Source organism: Juglans microcarpa x Juglans regia, chromosome 3S (assembly GCF_004785595.1).
Source record: "Juglans microcarpa x Juglans regia isolate MS1-56 chromosome 3S, Jm3101_v1.0, whole genome shotgun sequence".
In the NCBI taxonomy this organism is placed as follows: domain Eukaryota; kingdom Viridiplantae; phylum Streptophyta; class Magnoliopsida; order Fagales; family Juglandaceae; genus Juglans; species Juglans microcarpa x Juglans regia.
The window spans coordinates 12,064,988-12,085,119 of record NC_054599.1 but is presented as its reverse complement, the minus strand read 5'-3'; the positions used below and the strand labels follow the sequence as shown (position 1 = coordinate 12,085,119).

The 20,132-nt window shown below is 36.9% G+C and overlaps 1 protein-coding gene across 1 annotated transcript; it reads right to left on the bottom strand.

The window, feature by feature from the left end:
• Positions 1–14,232: 14,232 nt before the first annotated feature.
• Positions 14,233–18,489, bottom strand: LOC121257132 (purple acid phosphatase 3-like). The gene is made up of 7 exons (XM_041158033.1): positions 18,121–18,489; positions 16,745–16,901; positions 16,506–16,613; positions 15,928–16,055; positions 15,186–15,314; positions 14,563–14,630; positions 14,233–14,463 (listed from the first exon to the last, which is right to left on the bottom strand). The coding sequence occupies exons 1-7, from the start codon at positions 18,322–18,324 to the stop codon at positions 14,250–14,252; spliced, it is 1,008 nt and encodes a 335-aa protein (XP_041013967.1). The 5' UTR covers positions 18,325–18,489; the 3' UTR covers positions 14,233–14,249.
• Between the last annotated feature and the right edge of the window lie 1,643 nt (positions 18,490–20,132).

The window sequence follows — 20,132 nt, the reverse complement described above, 5'->3', positions numbered from 1 at the left end:
TGGTCGGGTCCCAAAACCATGCGCATAACAGCAAAAATGGGTCCTCACGAAGTAGTGGTTTTGGTTGACAACGGATCGACGCACAACTTCATCAACGAGCGTTTGGCGAACATGCTCAAGTTGCCAGTCGTACCTACGGAAGCATTTTCTGTCCGAGTGGCTAATGGAGAAAAACTAAAGTGCCAAGGGCGTTACGATAAGGTACAAGTGGAGCTGCAGGGTACCGAGTCTTACCTCACCCTTTTTTCTCTGCCATTAATAGGTTTGGACCTTGTACTTGGTGTGCAATGGCTTGAAATGCTTGGATCTGTGGTCTGTGACTAGAAGAAATTGACCATGGACTTTACTTGGAAAAACCTAGATTTGAAGATTGCAAGGTGTAGACGTGCGAGCAATTCAGGAGACAACACTGAACGAAATATCGAAGGAGCTCTGCCAAGGCTATGCCTTATTTGCGATATACATTCAACCAACCTTGGGAACAACCTCACATGATGCGCCATTTGATGTTAAACAACAAGAGATGCAGAGGATACTTAAAGACTATGAGGACGTATTCCATGAGCCCTCAAGTCTGCCACCAGTGCGCGAGGTTGAGCATTTCATTACGCTCAAGGAGGGGACTGAGCCAATCAATGTACGGCTGTATCGATATGTACATTTTCAGAAGGAAGAAATTGAAAAACAAGTTCAGGAGATGCTGAATTCCAGCCTCATTCGTCCAAGCACCAGTCCGTTCTCGTCGCCAGTATTATTGGTAAAGAAAAAAGATGGAAGTTGGAGATTTTGCACAGACTACTGCGCACTCAATACCGCCACCATCAAGGACCGATTTCCCATTCCGATGGTAGACAACATGTTAGATGAATTACATGGTGCTTCATAATTTACCAAGCTCGATCTAAGGGCCGGATACTACCAAGTAAGAGTAAATCCTTCCGACATTCTCAAAACTGCTTTTCGTACTCACAACGGTCATTACGAATATTTAGTGATGCCGTTTGGCCTATGTAATGCACCCTCTACATTCCAAACCATTATGAACTTTATAATTCGACCTTATCTTCGAAAGTTTATTTTGGTCTTCTTCGATGATATTCTCGTATATAGTTCTACTTGGGAAAGGCATGTGGTACATGTTAAACAAACCTTGGGGATTTTGAGGCAACAACAATTTTTTGCTAAGACCAGCAAGTGTGCATTTGGCCAACAGGAGCTAGAATATTTGGGACACATTGTTACGCCTCAAGGAGTGAAGGTCGATAATCATAAAATTGCCGCCATGGTGGCATGGCCTCAACCAACTAATATTTCTGAATTATATGGGTTTTTAGGCTTGACAGGATATTACAAGAAATTTGTTCGGAAATATGGCATCATCGCTCGACCTCTCACCAACCTCTTCAAGAAAGGGCAGTTCGGATGGAACGAGGAAGCCGAAGGAGCCTTCATGACACTCAAACGAGCGATGACCACCACCCCTGTTTTGGCCATGCCCAATTTTAATGAGCCCTTCACCATAGAAACAGACGCTGCAGGGGAAGGAATAGGCGCAGTATTAACTCAACAAGGCAAACCCATTGCCTTTATGAGCAGTGCACTGGGAGTTACAAAAAAATCATGGTCCACCTACGCCAAAGAAATGCTTGCAATTGTGAAGGCTATACGCGCATGGCGACCATATTTATTGGGGAGGAAGTTCTTCATCCAAACCGACTAACGCAGCTTAAAGTATTTTCTGGAACAACATTTGGCAACACCAAAGCAGCAGAAATGGGTAGCCAAATTACTAGGCTACGAGTATGAGATCACCTATCACCCAGGTCGTGAAAATTCTGCTGCGGACACCCTCTCACGCAAGCCCAACAGTCCAGTCCTCAATCACCTCCATTTACCCACCGTAACCATATGGGATGAAGTTCGGAAGGCATACGAAGGAGACCCATACATTCAATCAATCGCGCTAATGGCCAAGAGTCAAACCGAAGGGCCCTATACACAACAACAGGGATTAATTTTCTTCAAAGGCAGAGTACTCATTCCTTCCGAAGGAGAGTTACGAAAACAGTTGCTACATGAGGCTCACGACTCAAAGATCGGGGGGCATTCAGGAGTGTTGCGGACATTCAAACGACTGGCTCAACAATTTTATTGGCCAAAAATGTATCGAGAAGTTCACGAATACGTTAAGCACTGTGCAGTATGCCAGAGGATGAAATCCGAGACACTCTCACATGCGGGACTTCTCCAACCGTTGCCCATTCCTTGCCAAGTATGGGATGATATCACTCTTGACTTCATTGAAGGACTGCCCACGTCCCACGGCAAGGACACAATATTGGTGGTAGTGGACAGGTTGAGTAAAGCTACACATTTTCTAACTCTAACTCATCCGTTTACTGCAAAAGGTGTGGCTGAAAAATTTGTGGAAGGGGTTATCAAGTTGCATGGCTTGCCAAAGTCTATCATCAGTGATCATGATCCGGTCTTCATTAGCAGGTTTTGGCAAGAATTTTTTCAAATGTTAGGCACAAAATTACAACTTAGCTCCGCTTATCATCCGCAAACCGACGGACAAACGGAAGTAGTTAACTGCTGTGTAGAGCAGTATCTTCAGTGTTTTGTGCATCAATGGCCGCGCAAGTGGAGTGCCTATCTTCCTTGAGCTGAGTTATGGTATAATACACTGTATCATGCCTCAACAGGAATGTTTCCGTTTCAAGCTTTATACGGACGTCCACCTCCCTCAATTCCACTTTATCATAATGGTCTTTCTTCTGTAAACGAAGTGGATGAGCATCTGAATAATAGAGACGAGTTATTACGGCAGCTCAAAGTTAATCTAGAAGCCTCCATCAATCGTATGAAACAAACAGCTGATCAAAAGAGGAGGGATGTCACGTTCGAAGTAGGTGAAATGGTCTTTCTCAAGTTGCATCCCTATCAGCAACAGTCGGTTTTTAAACGTGCCCACCAAAAGCTTGCCAGTCGATTTTATGGGCCATATCCGGTGCTACAAAAAATCAGAGCAGTTGCTTACAAACTTCAGTTGCCAGTGGGAGCCCGCATTCATCTAGTTTTTCACATTTCCCTCTTAAAGAAATTTATTGGCGAAAGTACACGACCTTCTACTGAGTTGCCGCCTATAAATGATGAAGGAACGATCATACTTGAGCCTAAGCACATCCTAGATACCCGCTAGGTCAAACGGGGCAAGAAGTTTGAAGAAGAGCACTTGGTTCAATGGAAACATTTGCCAGCTAAAGAGGCCACGTGGGAGAGGCATCAGTCATTGCTGGAGCAATTTTCGAATGTGGACCTTGAGGACAAGAGTCCACCCAGTGGGGGGAGTATTGATAAACCACGACGTTCAGCCAAAAGATTCAAAACAAATCCCAAATATTTGGGAGGAGGTTAGACAGGCGACGCAAGCGGGACGTAAGGACGTAGTGCATGGTAAAGGCGTGCATACGTGCATGGACTGGGTCATAGCCGTTAAGACATTTCGGCTTGATGTTATCTTCTGTTTTATGTTATCTTCTGTTGCATTTCTATTTCAGTTAGTACGTGGAGTCAATTTCCATTATTTCAATTGTTAGGCGTCGGCTATTGGTAGTGGCCTTAGAATGTTTCTCTGTTTTCGGCAAATTCTTTTTTCAGTTTCTATTTCAGTTTTGTGAACATGGACTGCTATTTAAGCAGCCGTGAGTTATCAATGAAAAGGCAGCAAAATTTATTCCAGTAAAAACTGTGGTACCTCCTCACCGGAAGAGGACATTTTCTTGAGTATTATCACTTACGTTAACAAGGGACCTATTATTGCCATATTTTTCATTGGCTTAATTTATATATATATATATATATATATATATATTAAACTGACTACAAAGAAGGAACAAGCTGAATCATGCATACTAATCATTTACTATAAAATCTGAGTACTTTGATCATTATTTTTTCGATTGACAAGTAAAATGATTTAGATACCATATATTTCAAATGAAGCGGATCAGAGCTGTATTCCTTGAAACAGTATATACGTACGGATCAGTTGCCTATTCAAATTTCAATGTATACGTAAGAGAGGTACGTACGCTACTTGAAAGAAAATAATTAGAATCTTGTGGAGAAATTCCGCTTGAATAGATTCCTTGAATGGACAAAGAAGGAATAGTGGAGTCTAATAGGGGGAAGCAAGGAACCAATGAACGAACGAGGATGAGGTGCAGTAAGATGTAAAAGCAGGAAAAAGGTATGGCTTCAAGAGTTCTAACGAAAAGAAGGTAGCCCATGAGGAGGTACTACTTGCTTTGGTCAATACTTTTGAAAATGTTTTGATCAAGAATTGAATCCCAGATAACCCAAATGCTCCTGACAAAGGCAGAGGCGGAGATGGAGGTTTGGTGGCGAAGTCCACTACAACAAATACCACTTAATCATGGGAAAAAATGCTTTTACCCACAACAATACTGGTGGATAAAACATCCAAAATTCCATGATAAATAGATGTAGACATTGCCTTCTATTGTGGGAAATGACATTATTTCCCACGATCAAAAGTGGTGGAATATATCTCTACCCATGATCAGTCTCGTGGAAAATGTTTGCAAACTATCGTTTGGCCTATGAACAATAATCGTGACAATTATACTTGTTTCTAAGTCCATATTTTGTGGGAATTAACCAAAAGTCACTAAATTACTATTTCCCACCAGCTTCATGATTCTTAACAAGTCTTTTCCCACAAAACCTGCTGATAGAAACTACTAGTTTTTCCACAAAGTTTTACAATGAAACTACTATAATATCACTGTATTGAAGGTACAAAATACCAACTGACCATCAAAAGAATATCAGATATAGGAAAATGCTCAACTAAACAACAAAATCTCATTCACTTAATTAAACCAACACTTGAAGAACTCTAACAAAAAAATCATAAATGTAAATTATATATATCAGAACCGTTTTACACATCTTTCCATTGGCCAGTCAATCAAGGCATGTTGCTTTACTGCAATGTTTGCAAATAGGGGGGAGTACAGGAGGGAAGCCAACATGGTCAATAATGTTCATAACAAAATCCTTGTGCCTAACTACATGTATACATATTTTCGATTCTAAATACATTACTTAAACCACAAATTACTGCTGCTCTTGTGTGCTCCAATTCATATAGTGATCCATGAATTGGTTGCTGATAATCTCCATTCATACTTGGTTGCAAAGCTTCTTAGTCCAGAAATATTAGGGGCTTATAATTTCTTGAAAAACTATGTAGTGATCTATATTAGCCATTTTTGTGTCACATTTCTTATAGGGCAGTAGGGACATATGCTTAGCAATTATGAGGGAAAGATGATACAAATGGGACATAAGGGAAAAAACAATTACCTAGCCAGTAGAACATATTTGCTTAGCAAATCAGTAGGGAGAGATGATACAAACATATGTCCATTCCACAAAAAATAATTCAAGGAACCAAAAAAAGTATTGAAGTATTGCAACCATGACCAAGCAACCTCATATGAACTGACCCAATTAGTCAGCCTAATTCCCAACTTGAAGTATTGCAACATTGACCAAATTTGTTGTAGTGTTCGGAATAGGAGCAGATACGGGTATTCTTCTTGATATTGCTTCTTCAGGGTGTGGCCATTTTTATCTTCACCTAAGGTTTCCTTCTCACCAGGACCGAGCTCCCTTTTTACAGCCATGACTCCCATTTTTCCCAATTGCCTTCTTCTGCTTGTTTGACCAACTCGGTTATTGATCTAGTCGTCATTATTGTCCTCGACGCCCTCAGGTACTACCAATCCCTCTTTGTTTTTCTTTTCCTTTAGATATATTTTTATTTATATTGTTTTTCCTTTTAGGTTTGACTTTGTTGCTCCCAGTACGTTGTTCGAAGGTCATAATTTTTTAATGCTTTTAGTTTATCTTAATTTTCGCAAGACTTTAAAATTAAAACCGGTTACGAATATCTGGTTATATAACTGGATCCGTAACCAGGGTGGGTAAGAGTATATCTTACCCGCCCATGTCTAATCCACGCAAATAATTGCCTGGATTCACCCAGATTTTCGGGTTCTAGACCAGATCGGAAAACAATTCAGCCCGATGCACACTCCTATGCGAGAGAGTGCAATTCGATTAACCTATAGCATTACTCGACAATTTTTCAAAAGAGGTACAAGTAATTTAGGATGTTGACTAAGATGGTTGACTTTGCAAATAAGCCCTTGATAAGGGCCAAAAATACACTTAGACCATTCGGTTTTGACTTAGTACCACTTTGCCTCCAACCATTTTTTAAGTTTGTCCATTTTCACTAAATAAAGCCATTTCACCAAAGGAAGAAAAGAACTCTTACCTTTTTAATGCAAAAGCCCTCCTTGATACCCCACTGGAGCCAACCTGAGAACCTTAAGGGCTCTATCCCTTGCATCGAGGTCTCATTTTGAGTGTTTATCCCAACTAAAGTGTGACACCCCAGATTTCGCTTAGGATTGGATGGGCTCTAAAGCGTCGGGACATGTAACACAAGATTATAACCTACTAATATTCATGACAATTAAAGATGCAATGCACTTAACATATATCGAGCAATATGCAATACTCGCAGTAGATAGTTTTTTTCTTGAGCAACTATTCACCAAATGAGATATATCCCAAAAACTTTGAAACATAATACATAAACATAAAAGTGATAGTCATTCACGATTACAACATAAGTCCAAAAGGTTTTTAATCTCAAAGATATGAGAGACAAAGCTCCATAAGTATATGCATAACCCAAAACATCTACTCAGCTAATCTGTTGAGTATCTCGCACAACTCGATCAGGGACGCCATAATACTATCTATGAATTAGAGCATGGAGGCTATGAGCTTTGCGTTGTGTCTGCATTGCCTAATCGATCGTCTCCAGTCAGCCAATGTATGTTGCATTTCTTGGTCCTGACGCATCGTCTACCATTAAGGGGAGAATGATAGTTGAGACTAACAAGATAAGATTTGAGTAGAAATTTCAGCAAATTAACAAATAACTTAACTAACAGTTTAAAGATGCATGTATAACAGTAAAGACAAGAATGCATAACATTATCATAAATATGTTTGATGTGACTTGAAAAATAACATGACATATACTGACATGGCTTGAATTGACATGAGAAGAATTTGATCGTGGACTGAATTTGAAATTGAACTGAAATTGAACTTGACATAAAGTGAATTGAAATTGAACTGGACATGACATGAACTTGAACGTGAACTGAACATGAACTAAAATTGAACTGGACATGACATGAACTGAACATGAACTTGAATGTGAAATAACATAAGCTTGAACATGAAATAACATGAGCTTCAATGTGAAATACATGAGCTTCAATGTGAAATATATGAACTTGACATCTTGTTCAATAATTAAACATGATTAAAAAAAGTTACCATATGGATGCTACACGGTTCCCCTTGAGCTGTGTGTCCCTACCGATTATCGCATCACAACATAGGTATCTGCACTATAGGTGAGTACATTAACATACGTACCAGTTCCAAGTATCTATACTTGCTATGAAAAAAGTAATGTACGTATCCCGTGACAAGTATATACACCAGCACAAGTACGTATAATATGAAATTGCACGTGTGGAAAACATCATTAGCGTTAGTGCCCGACTTCACTCCAATGACCATTTAATTAGGCCCATTCGAAACCTGTTGATCATTACCTTGTCAACTCAGGGAATTTCACACTAATTTAGATACTCCTGCATGAACAAAAGAATTCTACTAGGATATTACCCCATCCTCATCCTAGCACTGAGGGTCACCAAAATTATTGCACTAAAAAAAAGAGACCACTATTATACCTCATGGCAAGGCTGAAGGCCACTATTGTATCTTGTTGCATGGCCAGGGCCTTTATTATGTCTCATGACTGAGCCAGAAGGTGGCATGACTCAAGTCCCACATTTTTTATTGGGGTAAGCTCTAATACCATTTGTAACGCCCCAATAGAAGACACAAACTACATGGCCTATACTCTAAAATGACTAGTCAATGATACAATTGGAGCTCCATTGGAACATTATGAAGAACAAGAACTTCTCATTTCCAATCAATATGGGATCCCACTACTTACCCTTATCAAAATGGAGTATCACAAGAGAGGAAGCACTAAATAAGTCCATGCATGGGTTATGGTTGTAGTGGATTCACAAAAGCTAATGGAGGCTGAATAAGATTTGATTTTCTAGTTAGGTTAAAAATAAATAGTAATAACAACACGTTACTTCTTCTTTAGCTATTGCGATTAGTTTTGTTTTCGTATATTAAGAATTAGTTTTCTTTTCCATGTTAGCTTATAAAAAAGGTTGTAATGTGTTCAGAAAACATAATGAAAGATGATTACAAAATTACCTCCTTTGTGCTCTTTTACTATATCCGTTCTCCCTCTAGCCTGTTTTTCTTGTGTTTCTAATTTCATGGTCCCCTCTTTCTTTCCTTATTCTCTCACTTTTTTTTTTCCGCGTAGCTAAACAAGTTGCATACATTTCAACAATTAGGTTTTCTCAAGATTCAAGGAAATTGAGAGATAAGTCAGCAAATAATCTGCCCCATAATCCTCAACCTACGGTAGGAGTAGTTCAGCACCTTGGAAACATAACTACCATATTTGGAAAGACAGTGCCCACAAGCCATCCTCCTTGATTTACTCTATGACTTTGTTTAGATAACTTGTATAGGGTTTTGTGTTTATGCTTTCTTATCTTGTTTAATAGCCACCGCCAATATTTTTATCTAGTTTGTTTTATTCTTTCTTTACCTGTATAAATTACCCTCTCGGGTTCCTTTGTATTTCAAGGTTTTACAGCATATTTGAATATATTCAAACTTTCGCAATCTTTCTCATCCTTCATTCAATTCTAACATGGTATCAGAGTAGGATCTTTGACCTGTTCTTTTACTCATCTTCCTCACTCTAATTTCCTTCTGCTACTATCAACTCTCATTCAAGTTTCATCATGTCTATAGATGAACCTATTGATAATCCTCTTGCCAGAAATCTCTCACCATCCAAGGACCCTAACAACCCATATTTCCTTCACCATTCTGATGGCATTAATACTATTGTCATTACTCCACCTCTATCTGGCCCCAACTACCTATCATGGAGCCGATCCTTCACACTTGGACTCTCTGTTAAGAATAAGTTAGGCTTCCTTGATGGAAGCATCACCACTCCTGCTGGAACCAACAATCTTTATGGACCATGGGTTAGATGTAATAATATCATTCTCTCTTGGATCCTTCACTCCATCTCCTAGGAGATAGCATCAAATGTCTGCTTCATAGGTGATGCCAAGAAAGTATGGGACAAACTAAAAGATAGATTTGCACAATCTGACAATGCTCGCATTTTTCAACTTTAGCATCAACTCGGGACCATCATGCAAGGAACTCAATCTGTAAATGAGTATTTTACTCAATTGAATGCAGTATGGGAAGAAATTCACAACTATCGATCATCACCAAACTGCTCATGTGGTCTATGCACTTGTGATACACTCGGTTCTGTTGGAGAAAGGCAACAAACAGACTATGTCTTTAAGTTCCTTATGGGCTTAAGTGACACATATGATGGCATTTGAGGCCAAATCATCATCATGAGTCTCATGCCCTCACTTGACAAAGTCTTCTCACTAGTACTTCAAGAGGAGAGGCAAAGGCAGGCTCGGGTTGCCATTCTTCCTGCTGCAGAATCTTGTGCTTTGGCGGCATCCCACAATTAGACCAAGAAGAAAGATAAATTTGACCTCACTTGTTACAATTGTGGAAAAGCTGGACACACTAAGAACAAGTGCTACCGGTTAATTGGATTTCCTCCTAATTTCAAGTTTACAAAGACCAAACAAGGAAACAATCACTCGGCAAATCAAACCACCAGTCACCTTTCTAATGGCAGTGCAGTAGAACCTGCTCAACTAGCTTTGCATCAAGCTCAGATACAACAGCTCATGTTTTTGGCCAACTCTAAGACATCACAGCTCAGCATAGAGGACACGAGCAAAGGAAAAAAATGCCTCACAGCAGCCTTTCTCACAACCTAACCCTTCCAATCATGGCTCCCACATGGCAGGTATAATAATATACCACTCACTCTCATCCAAAACTCCTATCCTTTCCTCTGAACATGATCACCATTTTGTATCCATGACCACCTGCATTTCACATAAACCAAAACACATCACATGGATAGTGAACACTGGGGCCACATATCACATGGTCTGCTCCACCACTCTCCTCTCTTCCATCACCTCCATTTCTCAAGCTTATGTACAGATGCCAAATGGAGAGAAAGCAGAAGTCACTCACATAGGCACTGTCCAGACTAGTAATGCCTTAACTCTCCATGGAGTACTGTGTATACCATCTTTTACTTTTAATCTTCTCTCAATCAACAAATTAACTCAAGACTCTTCTTTGCATCTTATTTTCTCTCAAAAATAGTGTCTCATTCGGGACTTAGCTACATGGACAATGATTGGAGTTGCTAGAGTTCGAGAGGGACTCTATTTCCTTGATTCCAATTCACTAGGAAGCTCTTTTGACAATCAAATTCCAGCAACAACTAATTCTGATTCCAGTCATTTATCTCGTGTCCAACAAGTTTTAGCAAGTCAAGATTTTCATGTATGGCATTTTAGACAAGGGCATGTATCAAATCAGAGGTTAAATTTGATTTCTTCTCATGCCTCAGATGTAAAATGTACTGATTTTAATCAATGTAATATTTGCCGCTTTACAAAACAGAAAAGAAATCCCTTTCCCCGCAGTGTTTCTTCCACTTCTTCTCCTTTTGAGTTAATCTATTGTAACATTTGGGGACCATATTCACAAGTCACACCTCAAGGATATAAATATTTCCTCAATATTTCCTCACTATAGTGGATGACTATAGTCGAATGACATGGATATTTTTTATGAAGTTTAAATCTGAAACCTGAAGCCTCTTGCAATCCTTCATCTAAATGACACAAACTCAATACAATCTCAAAGTCAAACAAATTAGATCTGATAATGGAGCAGAGTTTTTGATGCAAGATTTCTATAATAAACATGGAGTCCTACATCAAAAGACATGCATTTATACTCGTTAGCAAAATGGAGTAGTTAAAAGGAAACATCAACACCTCATTTCCACTACTCGGGCTTTGCTATTCCAGGCCTCTCTCCCAACCATATTTAGGGGAGATGATGTTCTAACGATAGTTCATTTGATAAATAGGATCCCCACTCCTGTGCTCAACAATCGGTCACCTTATGAGATCTTCTTTTCAGCTCCTCCTTCATATTCACATTTAAGAGTCTTTGGTTGATTATGTTTTATCTCCACTCTCAAACATAACTAGACCAAGCTAGATCCAAGAGCTAAGAGGTGTATTTTCATAGGATATCCGCCAGGGGTTAAGGGGTACAAGGTTTATGATTTGGACAGTCATAAATATAGCATCTCAAGAGACATCATTTTTCATGAAAATCAATTTCATTTCCAGCATCACCACTACAATTCTACATCTTCTCCATCTCTGGACTCCATTCTAACTCACATCCCTTTGGCTGCAGACTTCCAAAATCCTCTTCCCTCATCTTCCTTTCCTTCTTTCAATGATAGAGATCCACTCTCACCTCATTCCCTTGACCCTGCCTCCTCAACCGATCCCTCTTCCCCTCCTTCTGATCCTATTCCTCCCACCACTCTACCAACCACAACCATACCCTCACCTTCTCATTTACCACAAAGTTCACCATCCCCTCCAGCCTTGAGAAGATTGGATAGGGTCAAAAATCCACCTAAATACCTCCTTGATTATCACTGCAACTCAGCATCTTCATCATCACCTCATCATTCCACTGCTCACCCACTTGAGCATTACCCCTCCTACACTCATTTCTCTCCTTCTCACAAGGCCTATACACTCTCCCTCTCCTCTACCCAAGATCCTACTACCTATGCAAAAGCTGTTCTCTCTGAGCATTGGACCAAAGCCATGACAGATGAGTTAAATGCCTTGGAGGCCAACAACATTTGGACAGTCACTACTCTTCCAAACGGAGAGAAAGCAATTGGTTGTCGATATGTCTACAAGACCAAATTGAACTCAAATGGTTCTATAGAAAGGCACAAGGCCCAATTGGTAGCCAAGGGCTACACTCGAAAAGAGTGATTCGACTTCCATGAAACCTTTAGTCCCATTACAAAGCTCACTACTATTCGTGTCTTCCTTGCTTTGGCAGCAATTCATAATTGGCATTTGAACCAATTGGATGTTCACAATGCATTTCTCCATGGGGATCTAGAAGAGGAAATCTACATGGATTTGCCTCCGGGATTTCAGCCTAAGGGGGAGTCGCAGTCAGATCATAATTTAGTTTATAGGCTGCACAAACCCTTTATGGCCTTAAGCAAGCCTCAAGGGAATGGCACTCAAAATTTTCCACATCTCTCATTACCATTGGTTTCCAACAATCCAGGTCAGATTATTCTTTGTTTACAAAGATTCATGATGGCCAATATGTTGCATTGTTAGTATATGTTGATGACATTTTCATTGGAAGCAATGATCTCAAAACAATTGACTTCATCAAGACATATCTGCACAACCAATTTAAGATCAAAGATCTTGGCAATCTAAAGTACTTCCTTGGCTTAGAAATATCAAGATCAGAAAAACGAATTCAATTGAGTCAAAGGAAGTACACTCTTGAGATTTTAAAGAATGCTGGTATGCTCGGATGCAAGCCTATCAACACACCAATGGAATTGAATCATAAACTTTCTCATTTGGCAACAGATCCTCTCATTGACATTACAAGTTATAGGAGGTTGGTTGGAAGGTTGATTTATTTGTCCATTACAAGATCGGATATCACATACTCTGTTATCATCTTGAGTCAATTCATGGATTGCCCTTCACAGATCCATCAGCAAGCTGCACATCGAGTCTTGAGATACATCAAGGGATCCATAGGCCAAGGCCTCCTATATTCTTCCAAGTCTGCACCATTCCTCAGGGCATTTAGTGACTCAAATTGGGCAGCTTGCCCTGAGACTCGAAGATCTACTACTGGTTTTTGCATCTTCTTAGGAGATTCTTTAATTAGCTGGAAATCAAAGAAGCAAACCACCATATCTAGGTCCTTTGCCGAAGTTGAATACCGCGCATTGGCTAACACCAGTTGTGAGATTGTATGACTAATAAATCTGCTGTAAGATTTTAATACCAACCATCCAAGACCTGCCCTCCTATATTGTGATAACCAGGCAGCCATACACCTTACCAAAAATCCAATGTTCCATGAAAGAACAAAGCACATTGAGCTGGACTGTCATCTTGTTAGAGAGAAGGTGCTTGCTGGAACCATTACACCAATACATGTGTGTTCAAAATTACAGATTGCAGACATCCTAACAAAGACTCTACCTACTGCTGCATTCCATTTTCTACTGTCCAAGATGATCCCACTTAATCTGTGCGTCCACCTTGAGGGGGAGTCTCAAGATTCAAGGAAATTGAGAGATAAGTCCGGAGATAATGTGCCCCATAATCCTCAACCTGCTGTAGGAGCAGTTCAGCACCTTGGAAACATAACTGCCATATTTGGAAAGACAGTGCCCACAAGCCATCCTCCTTGATTTACTCTATGCCTTTGTTTAGATAACTTGTATAGGATTTTGTGTTTGTGCTTTCTTATCTTGTTTAATAGCCACCACCAGTATTTTTAGCTAGTTTGTTATATTCTTTCTTTACCTGTATAAATAACCCTCTCGGGTTCCTTTGTATTTCAAGGTTTTACGGCTTATTTGAATATATTCAAACTTTCACAATCTTCTTGTTCCAAGTTATTTTCTCTTAACAGAATTGTAACTTATCTTTCTCATCCTTCATTCAATTCTAACAGGTTTATCTTGCAGACTCTCTCTCTCTCTGCCTGTCTCGGATATGCTTCTCCTTCTTGAAATGTCAAATGTTCACCCAACAAGCAAAAACGAATAATAGGGAGAAAACAAAGCCCAACAAGCAACCAGATCAGAAAAGTAATTTTAGTACATATTAATTTTAATGCATAATCTATCTGTCTTAAAATCGTAGAGGCAATTATGGCTCACGTTGCATGTATATCAGAGGTCTTAAATAAAGAGCCAAGAGCAGTTTTTTCTGGGACTAAAACTTGTTTTACGTGCTAGAGTAGAGTTGCTTGGATGTGCCCCACTTGTGCAGAACATTGCCAAAAATATCATGGAATGAGATGTCAACCCTCGATGGAGTGATTTGGACGGACATGAAGCCTTGCCCGTCGTAGTAGAACTTCATCTCCTCTGGATTCCACCAGTCAACATCACCTCTCCATGCCTTTGAGCCTCCGCCACTTGTTAAAAACTGAATTGGACTGCACCATGAAGATCAGTTCAATTCGATTTGCAGCATTTTTTCAATTCCAGAAAAAAGGTTGTTTCCTTTTTGGGAATGTTTATTACTTTAGATTTACCTGTCGGAGCTACTTATGTGTTCCAAGCAATGGTCATGCCCATTTATGTAAAGATCAACATAGTTTGCCTGAAGAATTAAAAACATTAGTGTTGAGTAGAAGCCCCACTATCATTATAGAATTGGAAAACACTAGTATGTCGTCTCAACTTGACCGCTTGGCAAATTTTTTTTTTTTTTTTTTTTTTTTTGTACTTAGTGATTAAAGAAGTGTTTTTAAGTGTATTGGTGTATTTTTTTATTTTTTAAAAATATTTAAATGTATTAAAAAAATGTGAAATGAAAAAAGCAAAAGAAAAAAAAAAAAAAAACAAACTGGGCGGCATGCCCAGCAATAAATGCTGGGCGGCAGAGTAGCATTGCCCTATAGAATTATTTGTCTACTAGCTAGGATGAATGATCTGTTTCGTGAATTTCACTAAATTCCAACTTTTTCTTCCAAAATTCAGGATCGTTTAAGGCTGGTTTGGATTGGAACTTATCTCACTATTATTCATTACAATTTATAAATTTCAATTCTCAAATCTCAATACTATTCACATATTATTTCAACTCTAAATACAAACGTGACCTTAATGTATGAAGTTTCATAGACCATATATTTAGCAGTCATTTTAAAATTACCTTTAGGATTGGAAGAACATGCACTATAAGCTCATCGGTGTTACCATGGTGTCCAGCACTTCTGATAGTATGGTGACCAACCACGATCTTCCACTTGGCACTCGATTCTTTTAATGCCAAATCAAAGTCCTGTTGAAAAATTGAAATCAGCCATAAACAAAATTCTAGACCTCGTTTAGATGTAAAAATTATCTCATTCTATCTCATCTCATCTTATTGTTATAATTTTTTTAAATTTTTATATAAATATAATAAACAATTTAACTTTTTTAAATCTCAAAATATTAATAATATTAAAAAAATAATATTGTAATAATATTTTATTTTATTTATTTAAAATCTTCTCATCTTATCTCACTATCTAAACGAACACTAACTATTGCTATTTCTTCCAATTTGTATACATATACATGATTTATATAACAATAACGAGTTGATTTTTTACAACTTTATTTTAAGGGTGGCTCTATAACCACTGTTGGGAGCTCTTGCTAGTGCAATTGTTGTATTTCTTTTTTTACTTTTTTTACATGTATTTTTTAAATATTTTTAAATCACAACATCATTGAAAAAACACTTCAGTAAAAAAATTTAAAAAAAAAAAAAAAGTCCAGCGAGAGCGCAGCGGTGAGAGTAGTTTTATTCTTATTTTAAATTGAGAAGATTATGTAAAATATATTGTGAATTAATTATATGAAATTATTCTTATTCTATACTTGGTTTTAAACTATTAAATGATTACCTTTAGAAGATTTGAAAGGTAATGGTCTCGAGGTAGTATGCCTCTCCAGTCATAGACCTCGTCCTTTGGATTGTTGAAGTACTTGTCAACAAAAGGAGTTGTATCCAAGAAGAAAAAGTCTACAATTTCTGTCCAAAAAAGAATTCACACAAATAAGATTAATGTTAGATTTGAATGTTGAAGTAAGTTGAGTTGAGTTGAGATGATAAAATATTGTTAAAATATTATTTTTTAATATTATTATTATTTTAAGATTTAAAAAAGTTGAATTCTTTATTATATTTTGTGTTAAAATTTAAAAAAATTGTAATGATAAGTTGAAATAAGTTTAGTAACCAAACGTATAAGACACTCCTTTTTTTTTATTTAATAATTAAAAAAATATTTTTTAATAATATTATAAATTTTAAAAAAATGATATAAAAAACTAAAAAAAATTAAAAATTTTAAATGCACTAGCGAGAGCCCCGCGGTGGGTGAGTGTAGACCCACCCCAAGATTAATGTGAATGACTAATGCCCACTTTATTGTTCTAAAAAAACGAAAAGGCTGATAAAGGAAAGACTCTTGCTTTATACCTGCATTTACAATGAAAGATCTCCAGCAAAGCCATCTGCTGTCCAACTTCTTAAGTATGGGACTCAGTTGTGCCAAAGCATCACCTCTATAGTCATGATTACCCAAAACTGCAAAAAAATAATAAAAAGCAAACGATTTTTTTTTTTTTTTTTTTTTTAACTTTTCTCAAAATTTTCTTGTTATTTCCGAGTTGAAAATTTGCTCTTTTGGACTGGTTTTGGGGGATTTTATTAATTACCATTGTACCATTGCTTTTGCAAGCTAGGCGCTGTGTAGATATCTGTGAATGACTCGTCAAATGCCGGATCATCGACGCCTGTCAAACCGGCATCGTAGAAGTTATCACCGGTGGAGATCACAAAATCAACGTCCAACTTTTCTCCAACGATTCCCATCTGGATAATATTAAAAAATATTATATTATTAAATTAAATCTGAAAGGTATAAAAAAAAGAATATGCTTTAATTAACATACGCTGCTACACAATTTCTCAATGTTCACACATCATATTTTTTTAAAATTTTTAATATTTTTTTTAAATTTTTTTTAAACTAATTTAATTATTATATTTATTATTTATATATTAAATATTTGATAAAAAAGAAATTAATAAAAAAATATAGTGTAGGAAGATTATATGATCAGTAAGAAGTTGGTAGATTTTTTCTTTTAAGATTTTGAAAAGTTTCAGGCGTGCTACAAAAGCCCATGACCACGGAACGGATCAGTGACATGTCAAACATTTATTGGCCTAAGGCCCTAAAGTAGACAAATTGTAATGGAGGTTTCGTTAAGAAGGTGATCTGGACTCCGACATATAAATAAGTTGTCGTATAGTCATCATGAAGGTATGGTGCAGACATAAAGGATCGAGAGTATAAAGAATCTACGTGGAATTATTCCCTTAGAATAATCAAAAGGGTGTTAAAAAAAAAAAAAAAAGGACCAATAATCAAAGTCGGATGGATTCCAATGTTCACGTGCTACGCTGTCATGATGCCTTTGCCGGTTACGTTAAATATTGGATTAATTTGGATAGTGAAACGTTCAAATTAAATTAAATATTATTTTTTAATATTATTATTATTTAAAAATTTAAAAAATTAAATTATTTATTTATATTTTATATAAAAATTTAAAACAATTATAAAAATAAGATCAAATTAGATTAAATAATTTAATATTATTATTATTTAGAGATATATAATGATTTCTGCAAGTGAAAAGCTCTTTTCTTTTGGTAGGTAAGGATCCTGTAAGGAAAATCAATAATTAAAATAAAAATATAAGAGGTTTGAACGATATATAAGGTATAGAATAAAAATATATGAATATTACAAATTAAAATAAATATATAAAATTAATCATACATTAAATTTTATTTTATAATATAAACAAGATATTATACGTCAGTGTATGAGTCTAATTCCTTGAGATCTGTATATTGTTATATCATTTTTTTATTTAATATATATTATATATATATATATAGTAAGCTTTTGTTTTGTAGTGATTAATCTGCACGTTTATTTTGATGAATGAAAACGTTACTATTTCCAAAACAAGGGAAGAAATGAAGATCTAATTAAGAAAGTGGTAAATAGTATCATGACCTGATGAGCAACTTCAGTTTGGTTGTAACCTCCTCTTCTTCCCCAGTCTCCGACGACCAAAAAGCTTAGAGAACCGTCGGCTTTTGTTGTGGCTTGCTCAAACCGTCGAAGCTCTGCGAGGGAAGGAACCAAACACTTGCTTAAAATGGTAGTGAACATAACACATAAAAAAAGCATACGAATATTGGTGGGAATGGCAGCCATGGTCTTGGGCTGTCGGAAACCGAAAAAAGGAAGGGGAGATGCAGGCCGGAACAGGAAGAAGCTAGCTTGGTCTAGGTATGCTTGCTTATGGGGGCCTTCAAGGCAAAGGCAGCCTTTTTATATAGCTTTGGGGGGTCGCAAAAGTTTATATAAAGTTGACAAGACAAGCATATTGGTCCATAAGATTGGAGTATAAATTCTGGACATCGATTAATAATGGTCCACAAATGGACAAGAAAACCCCACTACTAGTAGTTGGGTCCTTGTGGAGATTACATGATAATACAGGGATCACAAAGCTTGCCATGTGCTAATAATCTTATATGTTGTTGTTGTTATTATTATTATTATTTTAAACACTTAATTGCGTGATGATATAAATATTAAAAATTGAAAGTTTTATCTGTCAAATTGGGTTGGAGGATCCACCTTCAATACTACTAAAATCATGTCAATTTAAGAAACTTAAGACTTTAAATATTTAATTTTCTTTAAACAAGTTCTATATGTGTGCCCTCTACATGATGGACACATAAATCAAAACAGATGAGAAAATAGTTAATCATGGATAATTAGTTTCAACCATCCACATGAGGAATCATCATTCACTCACTCACTCACTTAGGATTGGTTTGGATTCGAAGATGAGATGCGATGATTTTAGATGAAAGATGAAAATTGAAAAAATATATTGTTAAAATATTATTTTTTAATATTATTATTATTTTAAAATTTGAAAAAGTTGAATTGAGATTTGAAAAAGTTGAATTGTTTATTATATTTTATGTGAGAATTTAAGAAAGTTGTAATTATGAGATGAGATAAAACACTTTCTGAATCCAAACGAAACCTTACTATTCAAAAACTACAATTCATTTCTCAACAAATGTTATATTATTGAATTTTTGATCTATTTCAATTATTTTCCTCGGAAGGATCTTAGTCTTTATATTTATTTCTGTATACCATATTACAGGTCCTCTCCCCCTCTCTCCCTTATCATAAAAATCCTCTTATGGCAGAGATCTCACGTGGATCGAATTCATTTAACATATAAAATGTCTGCCAATTACATGTTTTAATCGAAGATATATTTTGTCCTTAAAAGACGTCCTTTTCGTTTTCCATGGCCTTTTGTCCTTGGTGGTCTTTCTCATAATTTTATAAATTGTTGGAGTCAGCCTTTCATAATTGGAATATGTGGAGTTAAAGGGTTTTTATTTTCTAGTTCAATTTTTCAAACGATAAAGGGAAACAAAAACATTTATCCCTTTTTTTTTTTATCTTTACTGTAAAATATGGGTTATTTGTTGACCGTTTCTCACAGAGACATCGGTGAGAATGAGTCTATCACTTGAGAGTCTTTGAAGTGGTCCAATACTCTTCCATCATGTTGATAATTGATCCCATGAAAATAGGATCACGTGAGACACGTAAACACTGAAGTTTGATGGAAGCTTCGCCTATAAATACAGTGTTTGGTCCCCAGACTCACTCACTCAATTCCCTTCGGTATTACACCATCTAAATAGAGTGGAGAAAAGTTTGGAAGTGTCAAACACAAAGAGAAACGCAGTAAAACAGTGAATAGTATCAATGGCCGGAGGTATTTATTTCTTGACATTAAAACCTCTCAATTCTTGTTTCTAAAGTGTAATTCCGCATTCTAGAATTGTGTTTAGTCTAACAGTTGGTATCAGAGCAAGGTTTACCTCTGCCTTGATGTTTACAATCAAAATTCGGTTTATCTCTGTTTTTTTGGCCGAAATTTTTCAAAAATTTTTAAGTTTTGATTTTTAGATGGTTTT

Bases quoted from the DNA above. Each gene is read 5' to 3' on its own strand.
- LOC121257132 (XM_041158033.1), bottom strand. From the start codon at position 18,324: ATGGCTGCCATTCCCACCAATATTCGTATGCTTTTTTTATGTGTTATG. The intron at 16,056-16,505 runs GTATAAAGCAAG...TTTTTTGGACAG, and splicing joins ATCTTTCATTGTAAATGCAG to AAATTGTAGACTTTTTCTTC. The intron at 15,315-15,927 runs GTAATCATTTAA...ATTTTTCAACAG, and splicing joins ACCTTTCAAATCTTCTAAAG to GACTTTGATTTGGCATTAAA.